Raw genomic sequence first — 21,696 nt, 5'->3', positions numbered from 1 at the left:
GCAAAACCACGAGCCTTGAAATGAAACTTCCCAATAAGCATACAATTTGTGCTGAATCATCATTCCTTATGGTCAACGCTTTATTTGGAAAATAAACATAACTCCAGCTGCAACATTTCACAGATAATAAGTACACCTCAATAAAATAGCACTACTTAATCACCCACACACCATTTATGGGACAGCTCTTCCGACAGTTCAAATGACATCATTTCTTAAAACTGTATTTGGAAGTCAAGGCAGACACAATATCCCTGTAAGGAGTATCCGAGTCAGATTTGGTCCTTGGTATGCAACACAGTCGACGAAAGGTCGGTGAACGCAGCAACAGGTTGTGCGAGAGTCCCACGAAGCTCGAGGACAGCCAGTACAACGCCATGGACTGCAACGAGACAAATACTGAGTTCAGCCTCCCTAGGTGCAAGGAAAACGCTACAATTTTAGGCAGCTCTTCACGATCCACAACTGCTCGTTACTCCCAGTTATCAAGAACAAACAACTCACCTAAAACCACTCCTCTCAGTAACAATAATGGCTTCCGTTTCAAATGTATTTTTCACTCTTTCTCAACTCTTCTGGGAAAAAGAGAGTCACCTACACTGAAGTCTGACAACAGTTCATGAATTAATTCATATCAAATTTGCTTGAACTTCTATATTTCAGACTGTAAGCTGATGAGCCCAACAACTAGACCCTTTGTTCTTGCTAACCGCTGCAAAAACACTCAGCTGTACAACACGTGGTAAAAATGAGCAGTTTTGTAAGAACATCGTGGAAAATTTCCTCATCTAAAAACTATGCTGTTTTCCTCTTACAGTAAGCAAACACTTCGCAAACCTTTGTCTACATGCATTTTCGATAAAAGTTTTCCTCTCATTTTGGAGATCACAAGAAGGATGCTAACCTGCACTGAACATCCTTCCAAGCTGTTTGCGAGAATGGTATGTAGAACCAGTAAGTTTGCAGATTCCCCGCTCTTGGACTAAAATATGCTAAATGTGTCAAGGAATTTGAACACATACGTAGACAAAACATCCTATTTGTTTTAGGGTACACTGTAACAGAGCATATGGCCTATAAATACAGCAGGCAGGCATTTGGGCTGCTCTTGAAGCATTAGGAACATACCAGAGTCACAGGTTAATGGACGCACCATTAAGACTCTGTACTTACAGAGGGGACTGTTGCAGCAACAGGGATCATTACCACTGACACCACTCGAAAGAAATTTGTAGCAAGCTTCTGGAACCTGGAAACTTTCACTTTTTGCGAAGCAAAGATCTGAAAGGGGAGAGACCCACGGTTACAAATGAGTTTTTTGGAACAACTAAAATGAAAAAAAAAGGCAACAGCGGGGCTTCCTGTGAGCAGCACTCTTGTACTTTCACTTTGCATCCTCCATTCCAATTAACATACTGCTACAACCCTTCATGTAACTTGTTTGATGTTTTACATGTTCAGTCCTTTGTAGAAAAGGCTGTACCAACCTAGCAGAGTACTGAACAAAAAAGCAGAAATCAGATCTACAGTCACATACTAACTTCTTTTTTCTCTAAGAGAGTCTCAGTCCACATGGCATAGAAGAAAATGAAATCCAGAAGGTTAGCTTGATGAGAAACACCTAACAGAAAAATCAAATAGAAAACTATTTCCATTGTATTAACCCTCAAAACAGGACATTAAGACTTTTTTTTCTTTTTTTCTGCTTCTGTTGATTAGCCTCCCTGACAATCTTAAAAAGTTCTGGATTCTTCCCATTAAGAAGACCATATAATATTGTTAGTTTGACCCAAGGCAATAACAAATTATTGGAGGGGTGGAGAACAAACCAAAAACACCCCCACTTGCTTCTGGATGCCCAACATCCAGGAAGTTCCTTAGAACATCATTCCAAGAGAAACTTCAAGACTAAATTTTACTGAGGCTGAATAAACTGAGACATGTCACATCAGAATTTGTCACAAGACGCCCACACGCTCAAATGCATAAAACAACTTATTTTTCGGTTCTGGCCAATGCATTTAAAGCAGTCGTAATCTGAAGCTACCATTACGTTACCATATTTTGTAACTGGGTAATACTGTCTTGCAATTCCATAATAAGAATTATCCTTTTGCAATCATCCTATTTATTCTGCCAACATACCTCCACTATCAGCAAATTCACGAGCCCAAGTGAAACTGGCAAAATCCACGTAGAATCTGGTGCCGTGAGGTCTGTAAACCACAACGCTCCACCTGCTGACAACTGTTCTTGAACTACACAAATAATTTAAAGAAAATAAGGATTTAAGTACGATTTTCTTTCTCGGTCAGAACCGCAGCGTGGATCGCAATCAAATGATCGAAGTTTCTAGGTATGTTTTATGTATGCGAGAAATAATATTAAAGCGGGAATCTTTGGTTTAGCAGATCATGTGTCAAGACAGTCTCCTGGTGGGAGACAGAAGCTGAGATGCAGCTTAGCTCATGACAGCCACTGATTCCGGTAAACCAGCAATAAAAACTAGCGTGACCTCAACCATCTTTTTATAAGCCTATGAGGAAAATAGGCACGCAGTAATACACAGTGACTACATATATTGTCTTTTTGAAATAGTTATATTTTTCTTAATCACTGTATAACTCGTTACATTTTTGCTTAGAAGAACAAGCTATAAATGCTTTACTAAAAAAATTCCACAAAAGTATCAGTATTTTTATTTAAACACCCCCCCCCCTTTCACCTTGTCCATATTACTTCACGTGAAACTTCACATGGAAGAAAAAAAATACAGATTAAGAGTGAATATGCTGTGACACGGGTAGTATTACTTGCTAAATATGCTTATGTTGTGAACCAGAAAAATCCCAAGATAATTTTTTTATCCCAGAAACTCTGTCTTCAGAAGATCAGAAAGTAAGTAAACGCTCACACGGCCTAACCTCACATGGTTCACAGAGCCTGATACTGCTTTCAAAGAGGCATCTCACAACACTACTACAAACAATGCGAGCGTGTAAGCATAGATCAGTGACACTCCGGATGGTGCAAACACCTACGGGAAGAGTTCAAATCAAGGAAAAGCCTGTGTGGTGTGGTCCAGATGAAAGCTCTTTGGTTACGTGAACCGCGGTTTAATCTAGTACAACACGTACTATGTACCTAATCCAAATCGTTTTTGGGTTTTTTTTGTCAGCCATCTGTCCATGCTTAAGTGATATTAAGCTTAAAAACTTAACAATGGAGTAGTTTTTCAGCTTCCATGTCAAGCTCAGGACATAATTTTCTTTAACCAACGAGGGGTCTGTAAACAGTAACTGAACGAAAAGCGACTGTGAGGAGTGATTCTCTTGAGATTAATCACCTTGCGAGCCCGTGGCACCAACACTGCAGTTGCGCAAAGCGAGGGACACGCAAACCCACATCGGAATCTGTACCCACACCAGCAGAGTGGCTTTGAAGGGATGGCAGTTGTCTCGAACGTACAATTCCGTAATAATCCTCCGTAAATTTTTCTTAAAATGGAACCTTTTAGAAAGCAACACAAAACGAAAACACATCTCACAACACCTGTTACAGAGTAACTTCTCGAGTTCTGAAGTAACAGGGTACGTGTGTCAAATTGGCTTATTTAGGTGCAACCCTGAAAAACCTCACAGTCTTTCCTCTTCAAATATGCCTGTCTCCTTTGTCAGCCCCCTTCCCTCACAACTTTTACCCCTGTTGCTATAAGCACATTTTCCCAACACAATTTCTCATCCTCATTAGCAGCTAGCGGTAACATGGCTAATATTTTATTTCACAACACTTGCAATTTAGGATATTACTTCCTCAATACAGAGGCAATCACCCAGTTCCGTGATCCTCAGTACCCCAGCTCGGATAGCCCGCTACTGCATGGGGTGCGGTGCTACGCTACAAAATGAACAGAACCACAACCGTTCAAGGGCCAAGTTCCCAGCAGTATTTAGATACCGTAACGCCTAAGGAAACTTCAGTCATAAGTAAAGACAAAAATAATAAAAAAATCCTGGACTTGGACCTGGAACCGTAAGCCTAACACAAGTTCTGAGCTTTAAAATGGAGATACTGTGAAGAGCAATATAACGAACACAAATAAATCATGGAAGTGGTAAGATCTAAGCTTTGCAGAAGGGCAGAATCTTTCTTGAAGATTGTTGTTAGTAGGACTTGCCTGCCTGCTCCCCCTTAATCTGGAATGGATTTATCAGGTATGTATGATCGCCACCTTACCTGGCAACCTTTTCAGACCAACCCACTTGCTTTGCACGAAGAGAAACTTCATAGCGAAGGCGCTCGGCCAGTTTTTTAATCTCAGGCTGCAAGTTTTCCAGCTAGCTAAAGAAAAGGAAAAATGTTTATGCACAGTTGCGTTGAACAACCACTCCCTCTCCCACCTGATACTGTACAGACTGTACAGACGTTACAAACGACTGTGAAGGACAAGGTACACATCTGTGAACACCTTTTATCTTCAGACAACGTAACCACGTGAAGATACTAATGCGAAGTACTTAGAGTAACAATCAACGATACTGTCTTGCCACTAAACGAAATAGATACAGAACCAGATTTTTTATTTTGTTCTTAATAAATGTCTTTTGGTCTTTGATCAGGAGTTGTGACCAGCTACTTTACTTAACAAAAAAAAAAAAAAAAAACCTTCAATGCCAACTCAGAAAGATTTAAAGCTCAGCAAGACGCAACTTTGCAGTCACCGAAGTCACTATGCTGAGGAAGAAGAAGAGACTCCCATACGCAAGAGTGCAATACGATATTCACTTTCGCAATCAAATCAGTCAAAAGAAAAGGAAAAGGGACCAACATTACTGTAAGAATCAATACAGAGAAGCAAAGTGACAAAACCCCACGGCAAGCAGGCTACAATAAAATAATGAAAATATGCTTCTGCTGCAATAACGCTCTTCGGATGGCACTCACTGAAGAACCCCATCCAAGACACACACCTGCGGTTAGCAACCTGCCCTCACACAGGTGCCGGACCAAGCGCCAACCGACTGCAGGCCTGCCCGGGGTGCGAGCAGCCGCGCAGCAGCACCCGCCGCCCCGCAACGCTCCTCTGCCGCTGCAGGCGCCGCGCACAACCTCCTTAGTAACTGGAACCCGTTATTTTTGAGGAAGAGCAGGCGTTTAGAGACCGCCAAAGGCTAGTTTACCTCACGGTTTGACGGGAAGAGCTTTATCAAGAGCCTGGTCTCAGGTAACGCAGCAAGTCCCTGAAAGCACCTGGCACACCCCGGCTGACCCCCGCGCTGCCACGACTCCACGGCCGTGCGGTCGCCACGAAGGGGCACGCTCCCGTTTTTCAGTTTCAGGCACACCTCGCGCGTCCCAGGAAGGACCCGGCCACGCTGCACACCACAGAAAACCCTCCCGCGAGCTGCGGTGCCCTCCGCCACGCGAGGCCACCAGGCACCACAAGCAGACCCCCGGGGGAAGGGCAAGATGGCCACCGGCCGCCCAGCGCCCCTCAGGCTCTCCCTCAGGCCCTCCCCTCACGCAGCCAGCACGCCCCGGGCCAGGGCGGCCATCACCGGCTGCCCTCAGGACACGGGGCCGCCGGCGGGGAACCCACCTTGGCCAGGAGGCGGCTCTGGTGCGCAGCCAGCGGCAAAGTGACGGCGGTGCGGAGCAGGGCGGCGCCGCAGACGATCGCGGCCCACCACGGCAGCCCCGCGGCCGCCTGCAGCGCCACTAACCCCCCCTCCGCCCAGTGCACGGGGGCCGACTGAGCCACCCACTCGTACCAGCCGCCGCTCGGCTCCGCCGCCGCCGCCGCCGCGACCCGCCCGCTCCGCGCCGGAGCCGCAGCGGCGGCCGCCCCCCAGGCCCGCGCTGCCGGCCGCGCCAGCCGCCACATGGCGCACGGTTGGGGAGAGCGGCTGCGCTGCGCATGCGCCAGGGCGGCGGGCGCACCGGGCCCCGCAGCGGCCATGCTGGCTGAGGGCAGGAGGAAGGGCAGGTGCCTGGGGCGGGGAGGAACGAGCGGCACTGAACAATTTTAATTGCGTCCGCTTACCTCCCGCAGGGCAAGGCGAGGAGAAGAAACCCTGCGGGGCAGAGCGGCTGCTGCTGCAGCACGTCGGCTTCTCCGTCAGCATGGAGGGACCCTGACTACACACAGCACCCCACTCCAGGCCTGGGGGTGTTCCGTTTTTCTTGAAGAAAGAGGACCTGCCGGGTCTCACAACTACTTGTTCCTTTTTTTTTTTTTTACTACTGGTCAAATAGAAATCATTAAATTTAAAATAGGGGAAAAAAAAAAGTACATGAGAAAAAAATAAAATCAAGCCCCTGTTCCAGACCTCCACCACGCCGCAGGATTTCACTGGAGGGGCCGCTGGCACACAGGTAGCCTCGGCCCCCCTGGCCACAGATTGATTTTTCAAGTCAACAGAACACAGGTAAGTAAGTCTGTTCTTGTGGGCCAGGAACTTCATGCTTGTAAGAAATACTAAGCACTATTTGTCAGTAGGACGATGTCAGAATGAGAATGCAGATAATCCTTAACAGCACTGGAGCATTAAGCCAAAAATTCTAGTGGAGGGCGAAGGGGCAGACGGAAGACTTGAAGCGCACCATTCGCCTCTGACACTAACGTGCTGAAACGTCCTTTCCACCCTTTTGCTTGGCAGTTCTTCAGTTTGGTACACTTTTTCCTCTCACCTGTTCTTTACACAATGTGTTTCAGGTGATCAGACCTCAGCTGGAAAAAGGAGCTCACTTGCATTTAGAGCATCAGGTCAGGGCACATATATGCGCATGCATAGTATGCACAAACCTTCTGGACACCTCAGAAATGTCACAGTATTAGAAAGGCAGGAGGTGTCTTTGTACAAGTGTTTTGTTCTGCTGGCATTCAAAGGAATACCGTAATAGGCACACAACAGCACTTTTCAAGGCTAGCCTTAACAGCAGACCCTTTCACTCACCTGGGATGCTTCTTCCCCAGACTGTACCTCTCAGGACAGTAACTGACAACAGAAGGGCTGACTCCGAGTGACACGGCAAGGAAAAAATAAGCTTTCCTCCAGCCTTCCTCCTGGCACAATAGCCAGCCACAGATGACCCTGGCGCTCGCTGTCCTGCACAAAAACAGGTTCCACTTGTAGGTCTACTTAAACCATATGTACGCAGACTGCACGGGGATCCTGACCGGCGCTGCGCGTCACTGCTGACTGAGCCTGGCCTCACGGGACCCCCGAGACTTGGCTTCCCCGTACTGCTGTTCACTCCAAGCAACTCTCAAGCAGAGAAGGTGACAGCTCCTGAAAACGACTGTAAGGAAATTCTTGCTTTCCCGTTTCCCAATAAACCTTAACAGGGCAGCGACCCAGCGCAGAGCAAGACGTCACCTAGTAGAACAAAGCCACTCACTCTGAAATAAGCCTTCCCTGGGAGCCAGTTTTCATCAGTGAATATCTACTAAAACTTCAAGTTAAGAGTCTCGTTCTTGAACTAACACACACCAAGGATCTAAGTTCTGAAATGCCTTTTGCAGGCAATGGAAGGACCCAGAGGAACAGCAGCTCTGGGAGCGCTCGTGCAACAGAAAAGAACAGAACAGAACTTGCTGCATCAACCCAACTTTAAGAGGAATTTTTAATAAATGCTGCAGCCCGATACATTTACCAGATTTACCAGACAAGTAGGGGAATTCAGTGTGGAGACGACTCTGAACATGCCGAAAGGCTGTTTTCTCAGGCGCTTTTTGCTGAGAAGCCTTTCACGGAAGGAAAATGGAAACTTTTAATATCTGGTTGCAATTGACATATGCCTTCTCAAAAAAATCCAACACAGATTTGGAAAAAGCCCTCTGATAATGCCCGTTTTTTTTTTTTTATAGTGTACTTAAATTACACAAGTAGAAAAGTTATGCTTATTAATAGTTTAATGTATGAAGGAAACATCCAGATTTCTGAATATGAAGGTACATATCTCACATTAATTTAAGTCTACATAAAGTAGAGCCTCTATACTGACATATTGAAATTTACTTTCTGCTTAGCCATTTGTTATGTAAACAATTGTACATTTATTTGCCATTCTAAAACTTCAGGATCAAGTTTACATAATTTTTGCTAAATTTCTGTGTTTGCTCAGAAGCAGTTTACAGTACTAAAACCAACCAGCCAAAGAACAGCTTCAACAGAAAGTTATGTCAAAAAAAAAAAAAAGAAAGGAAAGAATAAAGGCTAACTAAGTTGAAACGTATGATGGTGGGGAATGGGCGGTCACAATGTTCACAGAAAAAGGTCAGTTAGTAAGTTCTTCTGCAAAAAGCCTACACACTTCAGTCAAGCACATCAGTAGAATGATCTGGGAGCACATAAACTGTTTCTGCCATTTGTATTTTCCTCTGCAAAAAAGGAATCTCAAGGCTAGCAAGTTGATCCCACTCAGCCAAGTTGGTTCATATGCACACTGTTCATGTGAGGTGTCCAAGTTCCAGTCCACACCTGAAAGAGAAAGCTTCATTTAACATCACGCTTCCTGGCTGCTCAAAACAGTTCAGAAGTCAAAATTACCGTTTTCACTGCACCCAAGAAATGCCGCAACATCAGACAACATGGCAATCACCAAGTTCCTTTCAGCACTTGTTTGAGCGTGCTGTAATTCAGGCGAGAAAAGAGGTAAATGGGGTTTTAATCTTTGTGCCTGTACTTTTTCACCTTGGCTAACGCATCCATCTCCTTCTTCCTTTCCATTGAGAGAAAAACAAAAACCAAACCTAAAAAACCCACCCCAACTTTATTTCTCTTCGATTTTGCTATAAAGGAAAGCATGCTCCTTATGCCCACTAGTTCCTCCATCATCGCAACACTCACGTGAGAGATCTCTAACTGTTCCACGGGAAATTAAGCGCTCCCTCTAAACATGCTAGGTCCCCTGTCAAGGAGAATTAACAGGACTGTGTATACGTGCAAAATTATTTGCAAGGACAATGCCTGAAGGCCTCCAGCTTTCAGAGCAAGAGACACTCTTCCCTCTTTCCCTTAGGAAGTTCAGACAAGCAAGAACTTGGCTTCTGGCACCTCAAATTACTTTCCCCCAATGCACATCAACACCCTCAGCTCTGGAGAAACCGGAGGATCATCAAGTAAAGCTTCTTTGGGGGACAAAGTTGTCTCCCTAAAGCAGAAGTCGCCTCATAAGGCTTGTAAGCCGCTTCAGAGCAATACATGAAGTGCGGCCAAACAACAGACCGCCTCTTCTTCTGCACACCTACGGTCTGCCAGAGCTGGGAGCTCTGCGTGCAGCTTGGATGACTCCCAAGCAAATTAAATCCAGAAATATCTTTATTTAATAACATTATAACAGAGCTCGCTGTACAATTCAAAATAAACAAAGGAGATAACCTAACAAGAGCTACTGATGATCCATTACATTATATTAGTCGCTGGCTGAGTATGAACAAGAGGTTTAGGGGAACATAGTCCCTACACCTAAATTATATTTAGCGGATAAGCCCGTCGCCCCAGCAAGATAAGAGCAGAGAACAGAAGAGCTACTTACTCCCTTCCTATGTGAACTCCTAACACAGCCAAGACATCGTACCTTTCAGAGCCTAGCAACAATCCTCTCGACCTAATGCTGTTTTCCCTTTTTGGGAAGCGAAAGCTTACGTAACAGCACATGAATGGCTTTTCTCCCAAAAGCAAACCCATTGTTTTTTTCCCCAATGCAGAACTGAACAGACAGCGTTCATCATCATTTTAAGTGAAACATACAGTGTAAACCTATCTTTGGTATCCAGACTTGACAATGACACATAATCAAAAAAGCTCATCTGCAGTAAATTAACCAGCTGTCCACCTGGATTGAATAGACAGCTTCTCTGAGCTCAGCGGGCAGAAAGCTTCCCAATTCTCAAGCACAAATATGTTGACAGCACTAACTACAGCATGCTCCTTTGAACGGCATTAACTGAGTGGTGCCGATGTCTTCTCCGGACAACTTAGACCTCTTTTTGGAGACACGACTCTTTGCAAGTTGCCAGTAAGCATGTGCAGCGCTCAGCACTGTACCGAGTAGGGAGGCTGTATCAGCTCCGTAGAGACATGAGCAACAAGAAAAAACACTACACTGCATTTTCATACTTTCTAACAGCTTGGATCTCACCTTCACCACAGTGCTTCTTAAGTTAAAGCAAAACCGCGAATATAAAAATTGAAAAATTACCGTCTGAGGCCCGTTGTTTTCTGTGGAATTTGAAACCATCTTTATCAGCGAGTTCCAAGATGGGTCAGCAGCATGAGGCCCGTTAAATATAGGGCCTCCAGTACCATCTGTGATGGGGGCTACAGGAGGAATCATTGCATTCCCATACACAGAAAAAGGCATACCCTGAGGGGGAGGAGAAAGCAAGGATCAGTATGCATTGATAAACATGGCTACTATCGCACATACAGAATGACGGAAGAGGACTTGTGTTCAAGAAATTCTCCATCTTACAGCAGTAAAGAAATGCCTGAATTTCAGAAAAAGCTTTTATGCATCTATTCATTACATCATGGACAAGTTACTTATTGTTAGGTCTAGGCTTCTGCAAATACCGCGAGGGCTAGTTAGCGTTGCAGCTTACGCACGCTCAGCCGCACAGCGCATGACACCTCCGCGTTGTTCTCCCGCCTCATGCGGCGACGCGGAAACCGAGCGGTACCACACATGTCAAGTCCAAGAAGGCCGTTACCCCGACTTTTGGGAAGTCCATGTATCCTGCAGGAACGGGCTGATGGAATGTACCGGAAGGCGTTACAATTCCCGTGCTGTCTCTCTCCATGGCTTGGTGCGAGAACACCCCTGGGTCAGACATGGGCCTGTGGATCATGTGGCTCCCCATTCCGCTGTGACACCAGTCCACTTTATCTAACGACACAGAAGACACAGCAACACCATTATACGTGACGCCCGCTCGTCATCCATTTTCCAGCCTAAGCGTTTCCACGCTGCCACATTTCTAAATGCGACTTTTGCTCAGCTTGCAGTTCCTGAGCATCTACCTGCATTAAAACTTAGGTGCATGTGGGACGGAGATTATCAGAAACGGTACCTGCACACTCCACGGCAGGAACCCTGAGTCTGTGCAAGGATTTCTGAACAGTTACATGCAACCGAAGCGTCACCTCTGCAATTTTCCTCCATTTGAAAGGGAAAGCTGGCATTTGTGCTACCTGTTCCTCCTCCAAAAAACTAAATTGCTTGTGCATTTGGTGCTGTGAAAGGGGTATGTACGTTATGAAGACCATTCGCTCCGCTTAGTTACCATTCTTTTGTAAATTATTTAATGAACTAAGACACAGCCAAGTACTTCTGAGAAGCAAAACCAGAAAACCACCAGCTGGAGATGTGTGCTCATGTTCTAATTACATGAATTCATCAGAGACAGCTTGGTATTGTTCCTACGGTTCAAACCTCAGACATTAAGCAAGCCCATTTTTCAAAATAAAACAGAAGGAAATTATGTTTGGAGGGGCAGAGACGGAACACGGAAACAACTTCCAAAGCCACCCTAATGCTCAGCGAGAGAAGAGCCAATCCCGTTCTGCACTCAAAATCAGTATGTTGAAATAATTGAACGAGGCAGAAAGCAAGCAGCATTCCAAAAGCAGACAGACATAAAGGGCAACTTTTACACCTACACAATGCAAATAAAAATATTCAATTTCTAAAGCCTTAAGGATGAATAGCCTCTCACTAAGCAGATACGGAAAAGACCACTAGTGAGGTAAAAAAAAGATTCTGATACATCGCATCTATTCTGTATTGGGAGGAAAACAACCCAGGACAGTATACTCATCGCATGCAAAGCACGTGCACAGTCAGTCTATTAAAACCTTAAGCTGTTTGGACTCCTCAGTCAAGCAGCGGAACAGGTCGTCCAGAGAGGTTCAGCAGTTTCCATCCTTGGAGGTTTGCAAGATCAGATCGGATAAAGCCCTCAGCAACCCGGTCCGACCTCACAGCAAATCCCATTTTGTGCAGGAGGCTGACACGACCTCCAGAGGTCCCATCCAACATGGTCTCATTATTCCCTCCCCCGCATCCCAAGCAAAAAACCAAACCCCAAACAAACCAACTAACTAAACCAAATTAAAAAAAAAAACAACAAAAAAAAAACATTCAGCAGTCTCTTATTAATTGCATCCAAGATTCCTCAAGTGTTTGCTAAGAAAAGCTGTCCCATCAGTAACTTTAGTTTTTAATGAATTCTGCAACACTGAATTCTCTGTGACCACGGGAGAGCCAAGAGCCTTGCGTTAGGAAAATGAAAATGGCATGAGCAGAAAGAACAAAGGAAACTCAAATGTGGAATATTACCACTTTGTTAAAACATAAATTGCACGACCCTCAGCCCAAAAAGCTCAACCTTGACTACAAATTAAAGGTAATATTTAACTCCTATTGTACAAAATAACTGCATATTTTCTTGCTGTTGATTAACAGATTATCTGGAGACATCCTCATTTACCCTCTTCCTAAATGTATTGATCAGTTCATGCCTGTAAACCCTGTGGTTTTCTTCTCCCTGTTATTGCGTGCTTGGAGTAACAAATCTTCACAGCCAGGGTATTTCAGGGGAGCTCGTTACAACACAATTAAGCAGATAGGAGGGCAAACAGAAGTCACTGCTCCAACCCCTATGGAAAAAGCTCTCCTACATTTTGAGGCACTCACTTCTGCCGCGTCCTTCAGCTCCAAAGGCAAGTCAGGAAAACACCATTTTGTGGTCAATTGCAAGGGCGAGTACATCTGTTAACACTACGTACCTTGACTGCCACCTATACCTTCGAAGGACCAGATTCCACTATGTCCCACCGGAGCAGCTAAGTTGCTCCCGATAACAGACGGAGTAGAAGTTCCAGTTTGTCTAATACGTGCAGACCGTTCAGTCCCAATCGGAACAGGTACTTTTCTGTCCTGAGAAACATTACTGGGTTTTTCTGATCCCAAGGACACTGCTGAAGGGGTGGGAGATGGCGCTCTTACTCCAGAAGACACCGACTGAGCAGGAGATTCTGCAAGAAGAACAATGAGAGCACTTGGTAATGACAGCCAGATCCTCTCAAGTCACCACAAACCTAGGCCTTTAATGTCACGTCATACATCGAACAAGTGAAAATGGGTAGGTTGTTAATGCCAGATTCAAGCAGCAAACACTTCAGGATAATTTTAGCGGTTTGACTTTCCGATCAGGAAAACATTAGCCATCTATTTAGTCTCTTACATAAAACTATTATCATGCCCTGTCAGCTCAGCTACTGGACACAGACCACAACCCATGACAACAGACAGTTCAAAATCTCAACTAAGCATTACTGTGCATCAGCAACAGAGGATTTGAGGATTATACCCACAAGCATAGCTGAAATAAACCCATGTTGTTGTTGGGTTGGATTGGGTTTGTTTCTTATTGGATTTTGGTTTGGTGTTTTGTTTTGGGTTTTTTTTTTTTTGTAATCCTGATTTGTTCTCTGTGGGGGTTTTCAGTGGGTTTTGTTTGTCAGTATTTTTGCCAGTTAAACAGACTAACTTGTTCCCTGAATAAGCCAGCACCCAACAGTTTGTTTTCTGTCCGAAAAACTCCATTGCATGGCCAAAACTGCCGGAGCCAAACGTGGACAAATGTAGCAGAACTCGCCCTACGTGTTTTCTCTCGGAATACATTACACAGTTCTATTTTAAGAGCATCAGAAAAACCAAGCAATCGCCACTGTTCAGCTAGCTTTAGTGTAACACCGTTACAAGGTTCACGCAACTCACACTTGGAATATTACCTTCACAAACCCAAAAAGCCCACCTTTGCTTTCCAAGGCGACTAGAAGAATGTCATATACCTTAAAAGGCCAAAGTTAATTGCAGCAACAATAAGGAACTGGCCAACAGCATGACCGTGGCTGCTAAAAAGCCATGCTAGAGATCAGAACTTGTGCAAGACAATTTTATCTCAAAATCTGCGACTGCATAGAGGTTTGAAACATAACTCAAACCGTGAAGTTGAAAATGAACAGAACTAGAGAAGCCTACATAAAGCGGGCAGTGCACAAGGACACTTTGTTTGTACAGCAGCTCCTCAACTGTTTTCCCACTGACTAGAACTCACCATTAGATGCTGATGAACATGGAGGCAATAAACTGAGTGGGGAAAAATGCTGTCTGTTAAAATTAGCAGCTGCCGGTGCTCCGCCAAGAGGTGTCCCAGGCGCGTATATCTGACCTCCCGAAAGGTTTGAGGCAAAATTACCCAGGTGTGTAGAAGAAGGTGTTACAGAAGCATAGGGTGAATCCATACTGACAATACCTATAAGAGAAATTGGCACAGTCACTCCTGGTACTCCCAAGATCTCCGTGAAGAGGTTGCCATTACCATGGAAAAGATAAAGAAAGAAGGAGAACTTTTATCTAATCAATTGTTGGGGGTATGCGTGTGATTCTACTTTCCCAAGAGAGCTGGGAGTCTTCAGCTTCACACTCTGCAAGTCTTGACGGTATGTAGCAGTTGTGCTGTATACATAAACCAAGAATGACTCTTACTTTATCACACAGGTACCTCGAACGCAAATGAATTTAGGGACTATAATACACATTGCGATGTAACTAGACATCAGAAAAGGAACTGAGCTTTTCACAAACCTGTAATTTACATTTTCTATGTTTACAAAGTATGATTTTGTACCAAGAACAGTGGGACTAATACTAACGGTTTGAATACTTTCTCCATTTTTTTTTTTTTTGACACAATGATGTCTCTATACACCATGATCAACACTGGCTCGTTGTTTTTTTTTCCCCAATCCAGGGATATCTTTTAACTTGCTTAAGAAAATGGCATTTTCTTAAGACCGAGCGGCACCAATTAGCCAAGGTATTCAAAACACACAAATTAGTACCCCCTTAATAAAGAAAGGGAAAAATAAGAGCTTGGGACTTTAAGTTTCAGAAAAACTATTAAGGGAGCTTGTTGCCACTCAACGGCTATGGCACTTGCATCTTTCTCCCGCTCGTAAAGCACGTGACAAAACATTTACAGTTATAGTACTGGGGGAGAATAAATCCCTTCACCAGTGACAAGCAGAAGAATAAGCAAGCGCAGCCCCTGCCTCCTCCGCATCACACATTATCACGATCCAACCTCTAATACTGTTAAATTCTTCAGGATCTCGGGGGCTACCTTCCTATGAACTAACCGAATGCTCCCTGACTCTACAGACACCCCCAAGTGAATCTGTCACACCTGCAGCCTTCCAGGAGAGAAACTGCGGAGGCAACGGTAGGACCGCGGCCAGAGCACTGCTTTTACTCAGGAACCGAGGGGCGTACGCAAGCGCTACGCAGCGCGGAGCGTGCCGAAGTCAAAATGCTAAGAAGCATATTAAGTTGACAAAATTCTCACAGAGCGCCTCAGAAGCTACTCACCACCACGATATTCACAAAATATGAAAAAATAGCTTTTTTATCTCTCAATTCATAAACAAAGCTACCTAAACAACTCTTGGTTCCTACTAACACAGGCACAGGTGGTACAAACAGTGCATAAATTTCCCAGAAGTTACAGAAAAAGTTCTGTGACAACCCCTTGGCCTGTGTTTGTGCAGAAGGCTGAACATCTCGCTACAAAATTCAGAAAGTCGTTGCAATTAAGTTTTGAGATTGAATTTAGTAGTCAAGAGGACACTCCTCTTATTACAAGTTCAAATCAGAACAGAATTTTTTTTATCATCCGAACAGTTTGAAGACGCTGCATATTTTTCTGCAGCCTCAGGACAAGAAACAAGTTATCACAAATTAGAAAAGTTATTAGCTGGTGGCAGGGAAGGCAGGTGGAAACAATAGCAAAGCACTGTATTTTCTGAGCTATCACAGAAGAGTAAACCGGAATGGCAAGAAGAGTGCCTCAGCTCAACTTTTACCAAGCGCGTCAGCAAAATAGTTATTAGCCTTGATAGGCGGCACTTGAAAGCAAGATGAACTCAACTTTGCTTACAGAAACAACAATAAACTATATCACAGCGCCCTTACGTTGCAGGGCACGCAGAGATTTACTATAAATGACCACTAAGCTGAGGCAGACAGTATTACGTGTTCAAAAAAGACCACGCAGCAGTTACTAGTTAAATATATTAATGTATGAACGCAAAACACAGCCTTACCTGAGGGACTTGGAGCTGGCCTCTGTAACGGTGGCCTAAAACCTGGGGCTTTGGAAGTATCAGACTGATGTAAAGGATCCGAATTTGGCAAAAATGAAGACTTTCCTGAAAGCATAGACTCTGGTGTTGTCTGAGATGATACGACGGAACCACCCCAGAAGGCATGAGCAGACGTAGGACTGTTTTCAAACAACGTACTAAAGGGCCCAAATGGTAAAGCAGCACTGAAATTGTTACCCATAGACTTGTTTGCTGGGTGGGCTGAATTCTGAGAAGCACTTTGTGTACTTAAGGTAGAAGGAAGCTGCACTGAAGAAGGAACACTGTGGGGCCTTTTGATGTGATTAACATTGAGGACTGCGACAGAGGAATTTTGCACGGGAGCTGGATTCTTGTGGACACTACCGGTGCCATGGACAGGCGGTCTGATGGCCGGCGTTTCCATCTTTGCTGCGGGCTGCGAAGACCCCACTGACGCCTGAGACATCGGATAGGTCATCGGGGCATTTGTTGGACCTGCCACAGGAGCAGATGAGCTTGTCGCTGCTAAATTTGGAGGCACAACCATTCGAGGATCTGGTGCAGGAACCTGAGGTTGCTGAAGAGGGGGTCTTGGCTCTTGCAGAGGAGCTCCCGGAGGCTGCTGATGAGCAGGGTGGGCAGACGAGCTGCCAGGACCAGAACTGGGCTGCCTACTGCTGGTCGAGCTGCTCGTTTCCACTGCTGGTGGACTACCCACTTCTGGATCAGACGAAGGCGCACCTTTATTTGGAGAGGCTGCCACGCAGTCGGAAGGGCTGCTTCTGGAAACGCCTGCTGGCTGCGCAGGAGGAGAAGGAGATGACGGGGAAGACGCGGGGTAGTGTTCTTTGGCAGTAGGAACTGGATACGTGGCATTTGTAGGCGCTGTGCTCGTGTTACTCGCTGTGGTCGTCACTGTGGTCGTTGTGGCGTTTGATGTCTTCACGACCGTGACAAAAAGCTGTCTTCTGACTGAAGGTGAACTTGGACTGCCATTTGCAGAAGAACCAGGCACAGTAGAAGCCACTGAATTTGTTGTAGCTGTCGGACTAGTTGTCAAAGAACTTGCTGAATTCACCTGAGAACCGCTGCTGTTCTGACTGTTATGGCGAGGCACCATGTGAGGTTTCGGCGAGTTGGTAGCTCTTGCAGGGCTCAAGGGCCTAACAGGAAACGGACCCCACGTGGACTGCGCCGGTGGGAAAGTACCTCCAAAGTGTGTCATGGGCAACCGGGGCGGACGGATTTGCTGGAAAGTCTGAGCAGCGAGTAAAGCATGTGCAAACTGCGGAGGAGGATACGCTAATGGAAGAGAAACTTGGAAACCAGGCCGCACATTATTCACTGGATTCTTAATGGTTTTGTGAGTGGATGCTGAAGAAATTGCAGGCACGGTGAGCGCGGAGGCCGTCTGAGATGTCGAAGAAGCAGCTACGGTGGTCACTTTGATGCCCCCGAGAGAACTGTTAGCAGCTGTAGTGGTGGCAGGTGTCGATGACCCTACTTTGGAGTTCGCAGCCGAACTCTTCAAACGGTTCTTTGGAATAAGTTCATCAATTTCCTTATCTGGATCCTTAATCAGAGCATTGATCAACTGCGTGGCCTGTCTCGTTGATTCTGTGCCACCCCTATAAAAAGGAAGCAAGGAAGGAAGGAAGGAAAAAGAGAAAGCACATCTACGACAGTTACATACATCGTAGCGAAGCACCTCCAACACACCATCCAGCCCGTCTTCTGTCACGCTAACACAGACAGAAAAATAGCTCTATCTGCAGACCAAGCTGGGCATGTTCTTGCTGATAACAATTTTTAAGAGACTCAAGTTGAAAAACCAAACGGTTAAAACGCTTACTTCCGTAAAAAGGCCTACATATTTAGCCATGCCTACACAAGTCTAAAAACAGAATCCTTACGTTGACGCTCCACCTCAAGTATCCTTTTGTACAAACACGATGGTACCAACCCGCAGTTGTTCTGTTGCCCTACGCCATTCGTCTCCCCTGCCTAAAAGAACTGAGGTCAAGCCTTCTCATTTTTCTATACAGAGAAGCGTTCTACAAGGAAAACATCCCCACAGGGATGAGCCAATCAAGCAGCCTGCTTACCTTATCGTTATTATTCGATCTCCAGTCTTGTCCTTCTGTTTGTCGATGTCTATGTGCGCCCCCGTGCACTCACGTATCGCATTGATGTTGCATCCTCCTCTGCCAATGACTCGGGAAATTACAGTTGATGGAACTGAAACCTTCTTGGATCTATACAAAAAAGAAACAGTATTAACTGGGAAAGGATTCCATGGCATGAAGCAGCCAAGGAACGGCTGGTCAAAGCGATGTTACGACGCGCGATTCAACCTATGTAGCAGTAGGTTTGTGAAATCTTATCAGGTCCGCTAAGAAGGTGGGGTCATTCAGTAACCCGAGAGACAGTTACACTAGAGAAAACCTTCTGAAAAAGGACGTCAACAAGGGGGAGTTAGGGGAACTTTTTGCTTACCTTCTCACAACTTCCTTCCATCCTTCTTCCCTTTTCTGACCACGCTTAGGACTAGCAATGGTTAGCTTTCCATTTGGAGAAGAAAGTGGAGAAGGACCAGATTTTGTGCAAGTAGTCAAAGAGTTACTCGTCACCTCACTAATAACTTCAGACAACCTTTAAAAGAAATTAAATGCTGTCATTATGCAGTCAAAAAAAAAAACCCAAAGAAGGATGACTCGAATTTCGCCCATTCTCCAACCAATCCAACTCATTTCTGTCTTTTCGCACAAAATCGCTAAGTTACTAAGAAGTTGCCTGACTTGAGATGCTTACATCTCAAAATACCCCAATTCCAGATCCACGATGATGGTTCTTGCTTCAGAACCCACTACTAAGTTCAAGCTCATAGCGCAACAACATTCATGCTCCTTAGACACGCTACAGCAGGGACACGCTGCCTCATCCACTTCCTAACAACTGATTTAAGAAAGCACGTCCACAAAGACAAGGGCGCAGCAGCGTTCAAACGTGGGGCAACAATCGCCTTCGAGTGGCATAGGCAGTCACAGTAACTTACTTCATTGACGATTTGCTAGTAACTGCTTTCCGCTCATCCTTTGGACAAGTGACAAGAACCGATGGTTGCTTTTTGTTGCTCTGTGTGTTAGTAACAGCTGTGGAAGAATGATTGTCACTTTTGTGGCTGCTGTTGCTATTGCTGCTTTCGTCGCTACAGCTCGAAATCCTCATGTTGTCACTATCACCACTTTCACTAGTACTGCTGCTCTTAGATTCACCATTCACTTTTTCTGGTTGACTATAGGAAATTGGGAGTTGATCATCAAATATAATCTGAACATTATCAGCGGTTACTTTATTTTTCCTGTTTTTCCTTTTGGAGCTTGTTGTGGTGATGGTGTTATTCCTCTTCCCATGGGAACCTGCTAATGTTGTCCAAGTGGCAGAGATGCCTATGGTGGTTGTAGTGGTAGCGCTAGGAGGCTCCATTGGGACCTCTGGATCATCTGACGGAAGAGTAAGAGAACAATACCGATTGAGCTGGCTTGAGGAAGCTCGTGCGGACACCCGTAGAACTAGTATACATGTCATACCGTGGAGCCTCCCCCCTTGTTTATGCTAACTCATATAGAATTTCGTTCTTTCCTTGGAACAAATGCAGTAGCGGTGTAACAAACACGAACTTGAATTCAGGCATGGAACGACAGATGCAAACAATTAGCAGACACAAACAAGCATATGAAACAGTATTTCAAAAATTGTCACATGTCTTCCCTTTCAGCGTTACCAGAGTGAGGGAACAATCAGTGAAAACCGTTTCTCAGTAGATCACATGAAACTCACTGCCCTAAGATACCAAAGAGCCAGCTTTCGATGGGTAAGAAGAGAATGATATGGATTTGGAATTTCCATCAATGCCAGTTTTTTCAGCTAATCCTTATCATCATTCTGTTTGTGAGCTAAAAAAAAAAAAATTTTGACCTCATTTTAAGTATTGGGACCTGGAAGGAAAAAAAACCAAGCCGACACCATCTCCATGGTAAAGCGAACCCCTCACTCTGAAGCTGGTGACGCCAGTTCCCTGCCCCAAGACCACACTGAAAACGCCACCATGCTAATCTATGGGCTTAATAGAAAAGCTAAACAAAAGGAAAGCTCAGCATGTCCTAAGAAAGCTGCCGTTCAGGTTCTGACAAGGAACGCATCTGTTAATTAATAAGGGGAATAAAAATCAAGGCTGTGTTTCAAAAATAAGGCAAATCCTTCAAATCACCTTCAGCTTTCAGCTTCTCTTTCTCCTGAGCAGCCTGCAGTTCAAAATTCTCTTTATTTTTCGCTTCTATTTCTTCTAGTTTTCGTCTTTGTTCTTCTTTTTTCTTCCTCCTTTTCTCCTTTCTTTTCTCTCTTTTGGCAGCCAAAGCCAGTCTCCTGCTTTCTTCCCTTAGCTACAAGTCAAGCAAACCGAACAGTATTACAAGACGTCCCATGCATTTCAGGAAATGCATGTGCTTTCTATTGCCTGGGAAGCCTGAGCTCGCTTTTTAGACTCACATATTTATAGAACAGAAGCTACGTTCTGTATGGTCCATATTTTCACACATTTAATTCTCACAAACAGATTGTTCACTCACTTAACAGAAGGTTAGTGTAGAAACAGAGGACAGACACCATATAAACTTAAGTTGGAGTTTTCAAAGAGGCATTTTCACGTTTCTTTGTATAACCTTGTGTGTCTCGGCAACACAGGCCAAACAAGACTCAGCTCCCTCTCAGAGACTACAACATGAAACATGAAATGCTAGCTGGAATATAAAGCCTGCGCTCGTTTGATACTAAACTTACACTTTGGTTTTTCCATTAGGTTCCTACTACACTGCTATGCTTCCTAGTATATATTATTAGTGTATTTTTTCCATATTTAAGACACAAACCAGGGTTTAGACCTAAAGTCCATACCAATGTGACTGGAAAATGCCCATCTATCCTGCACTTGACAGAAAACTATACTCAGAAATCCTTCGTATGGTACAATATTATTCCACAGTAAGCTGTTCTATGTGAGTTTCTTCATCCGATTTCCCTGAAACATAGCCCAATAAAGTTCAAAGATTACCTCAGCAACAAGATGCTCAGCCCTAGATACACCAGTTATGGGAATTACACATACTCCTATACTTTTAATACATACTTTCACCGATCGCATAATCTTCAAGGATGTGTAATTGGAATTTTAGCAAATCAGTATTCACTGGCCCAAAGTCTTTCAACTTGCCTTCTCCAAGTCCAGTTCCTCTAAAAGAATGCTTGCGTTTTTATTGGCTTCAGCAGCCTGTCTATCTTTGGCTTGAACAATTGATTCCATACACAGGTGGCACTTCTTCAGCATCTCCTAAAACGATCAAGTACATGAAACCTCTGTTTCAAGAAGTAACAGCACATGTGTTTGAACGTACAATCTCAAGCTTACACTTTTAATTTAATAACCGTTGTGTTACTTGCACAA

The 21,696-nt window shown here is 44.7% G+C and overlaps 2 protein-coding genes across 3 annotated transcripts in view; both read right to left on the bottom strand.

The window, feature by feature from the left end:
* Positions 1-208: 208 nt before the first annotated feature.
* On the bottom strand, positions 209-5,959 carry COX18 (cytochrome c oxidase assembly factor COX18; the record flags this gene model as incomplete). The annotated part of the gene is made up of 6 exons (XM_081999593.1): positions 209-382; positions 1,174-1,281; positions 2,146-2,258; positions 3,347-3,510; positions 4,237-4,337; positions 5,600-5,959. 6 exons carry the CDS (start codon positions 5,957-5,959, stop codon positions 209-211), a joined length of 1,020 nt encoding a protein of 339 aa, XP_081855719.1.
* Positions 5,960-7,590: 1,631 nt separating this feature from the next.
* ANKRD17 (ankyrin repeat domain 17) overlaps positions 7,591-21,696 on the bottom strand; it is a gene marked incomplete at its 5' end in the record, with an annotated part of 95,414 nt that continues 81,308 nt past the window's right edge. For both annotated transcript variants that reach the window (XM_081999340.1, XM_081999341.1), the window contains 11 exons: positions 7,591-8,483; positions 10,207-10,371; positions 10,718-10,893; positions 12,795-13,043; positions 14,129-14,326; positions 16,176-17,824; positions 18,302-18,451; positions 18,693-18,848; positions 19,252-19,699; positions 20,467-20,638; positions 21,466-21,582. In XM_081999340.1, the coding sequence (XP_081855466.1) occupies positions 8,424-8,483; positions 10,207-10,371; positions 10,718-10,893; positions 12,795-13,043; positions 14,129-14,326; positions 16,176-17,824; positions 18,302-18,451; positions 18,693-18,848; positions 19,252-19,699; positions 20,467-20,638; positions 21,466-21,582 (3,540 nt within the window). In that variant the 3' untranslated portion in view covers positions 7,591-8,423. The remainder of the gene's footprint in view (positions 8,484-10,206; positions 10,372-10,717; positions 10,894-12,794; positions 13,044-14,128; positions 14,327-16,175; positions 17,825-18,301; positions 18,452-18,692; positions 18,849-19,251; positions 19,700-20,466; positions 20,639-21,465; positions 21,583-21,696) is intronic.

This window comes from Phaethon aethereus (genome assembly GCF_964289735.1).
Source record: "Phaethon aethereus genome assembly, chromosome: 4".
NCBI lineage: Eukaryota > Metazoa > Chordata > Aves > Phaethontiformes > Phaethontidae > Phaethon > Phaethon aethereus.
This window is presented reverse-complemented; position numbering and strand designations above follow the sequence as displayed.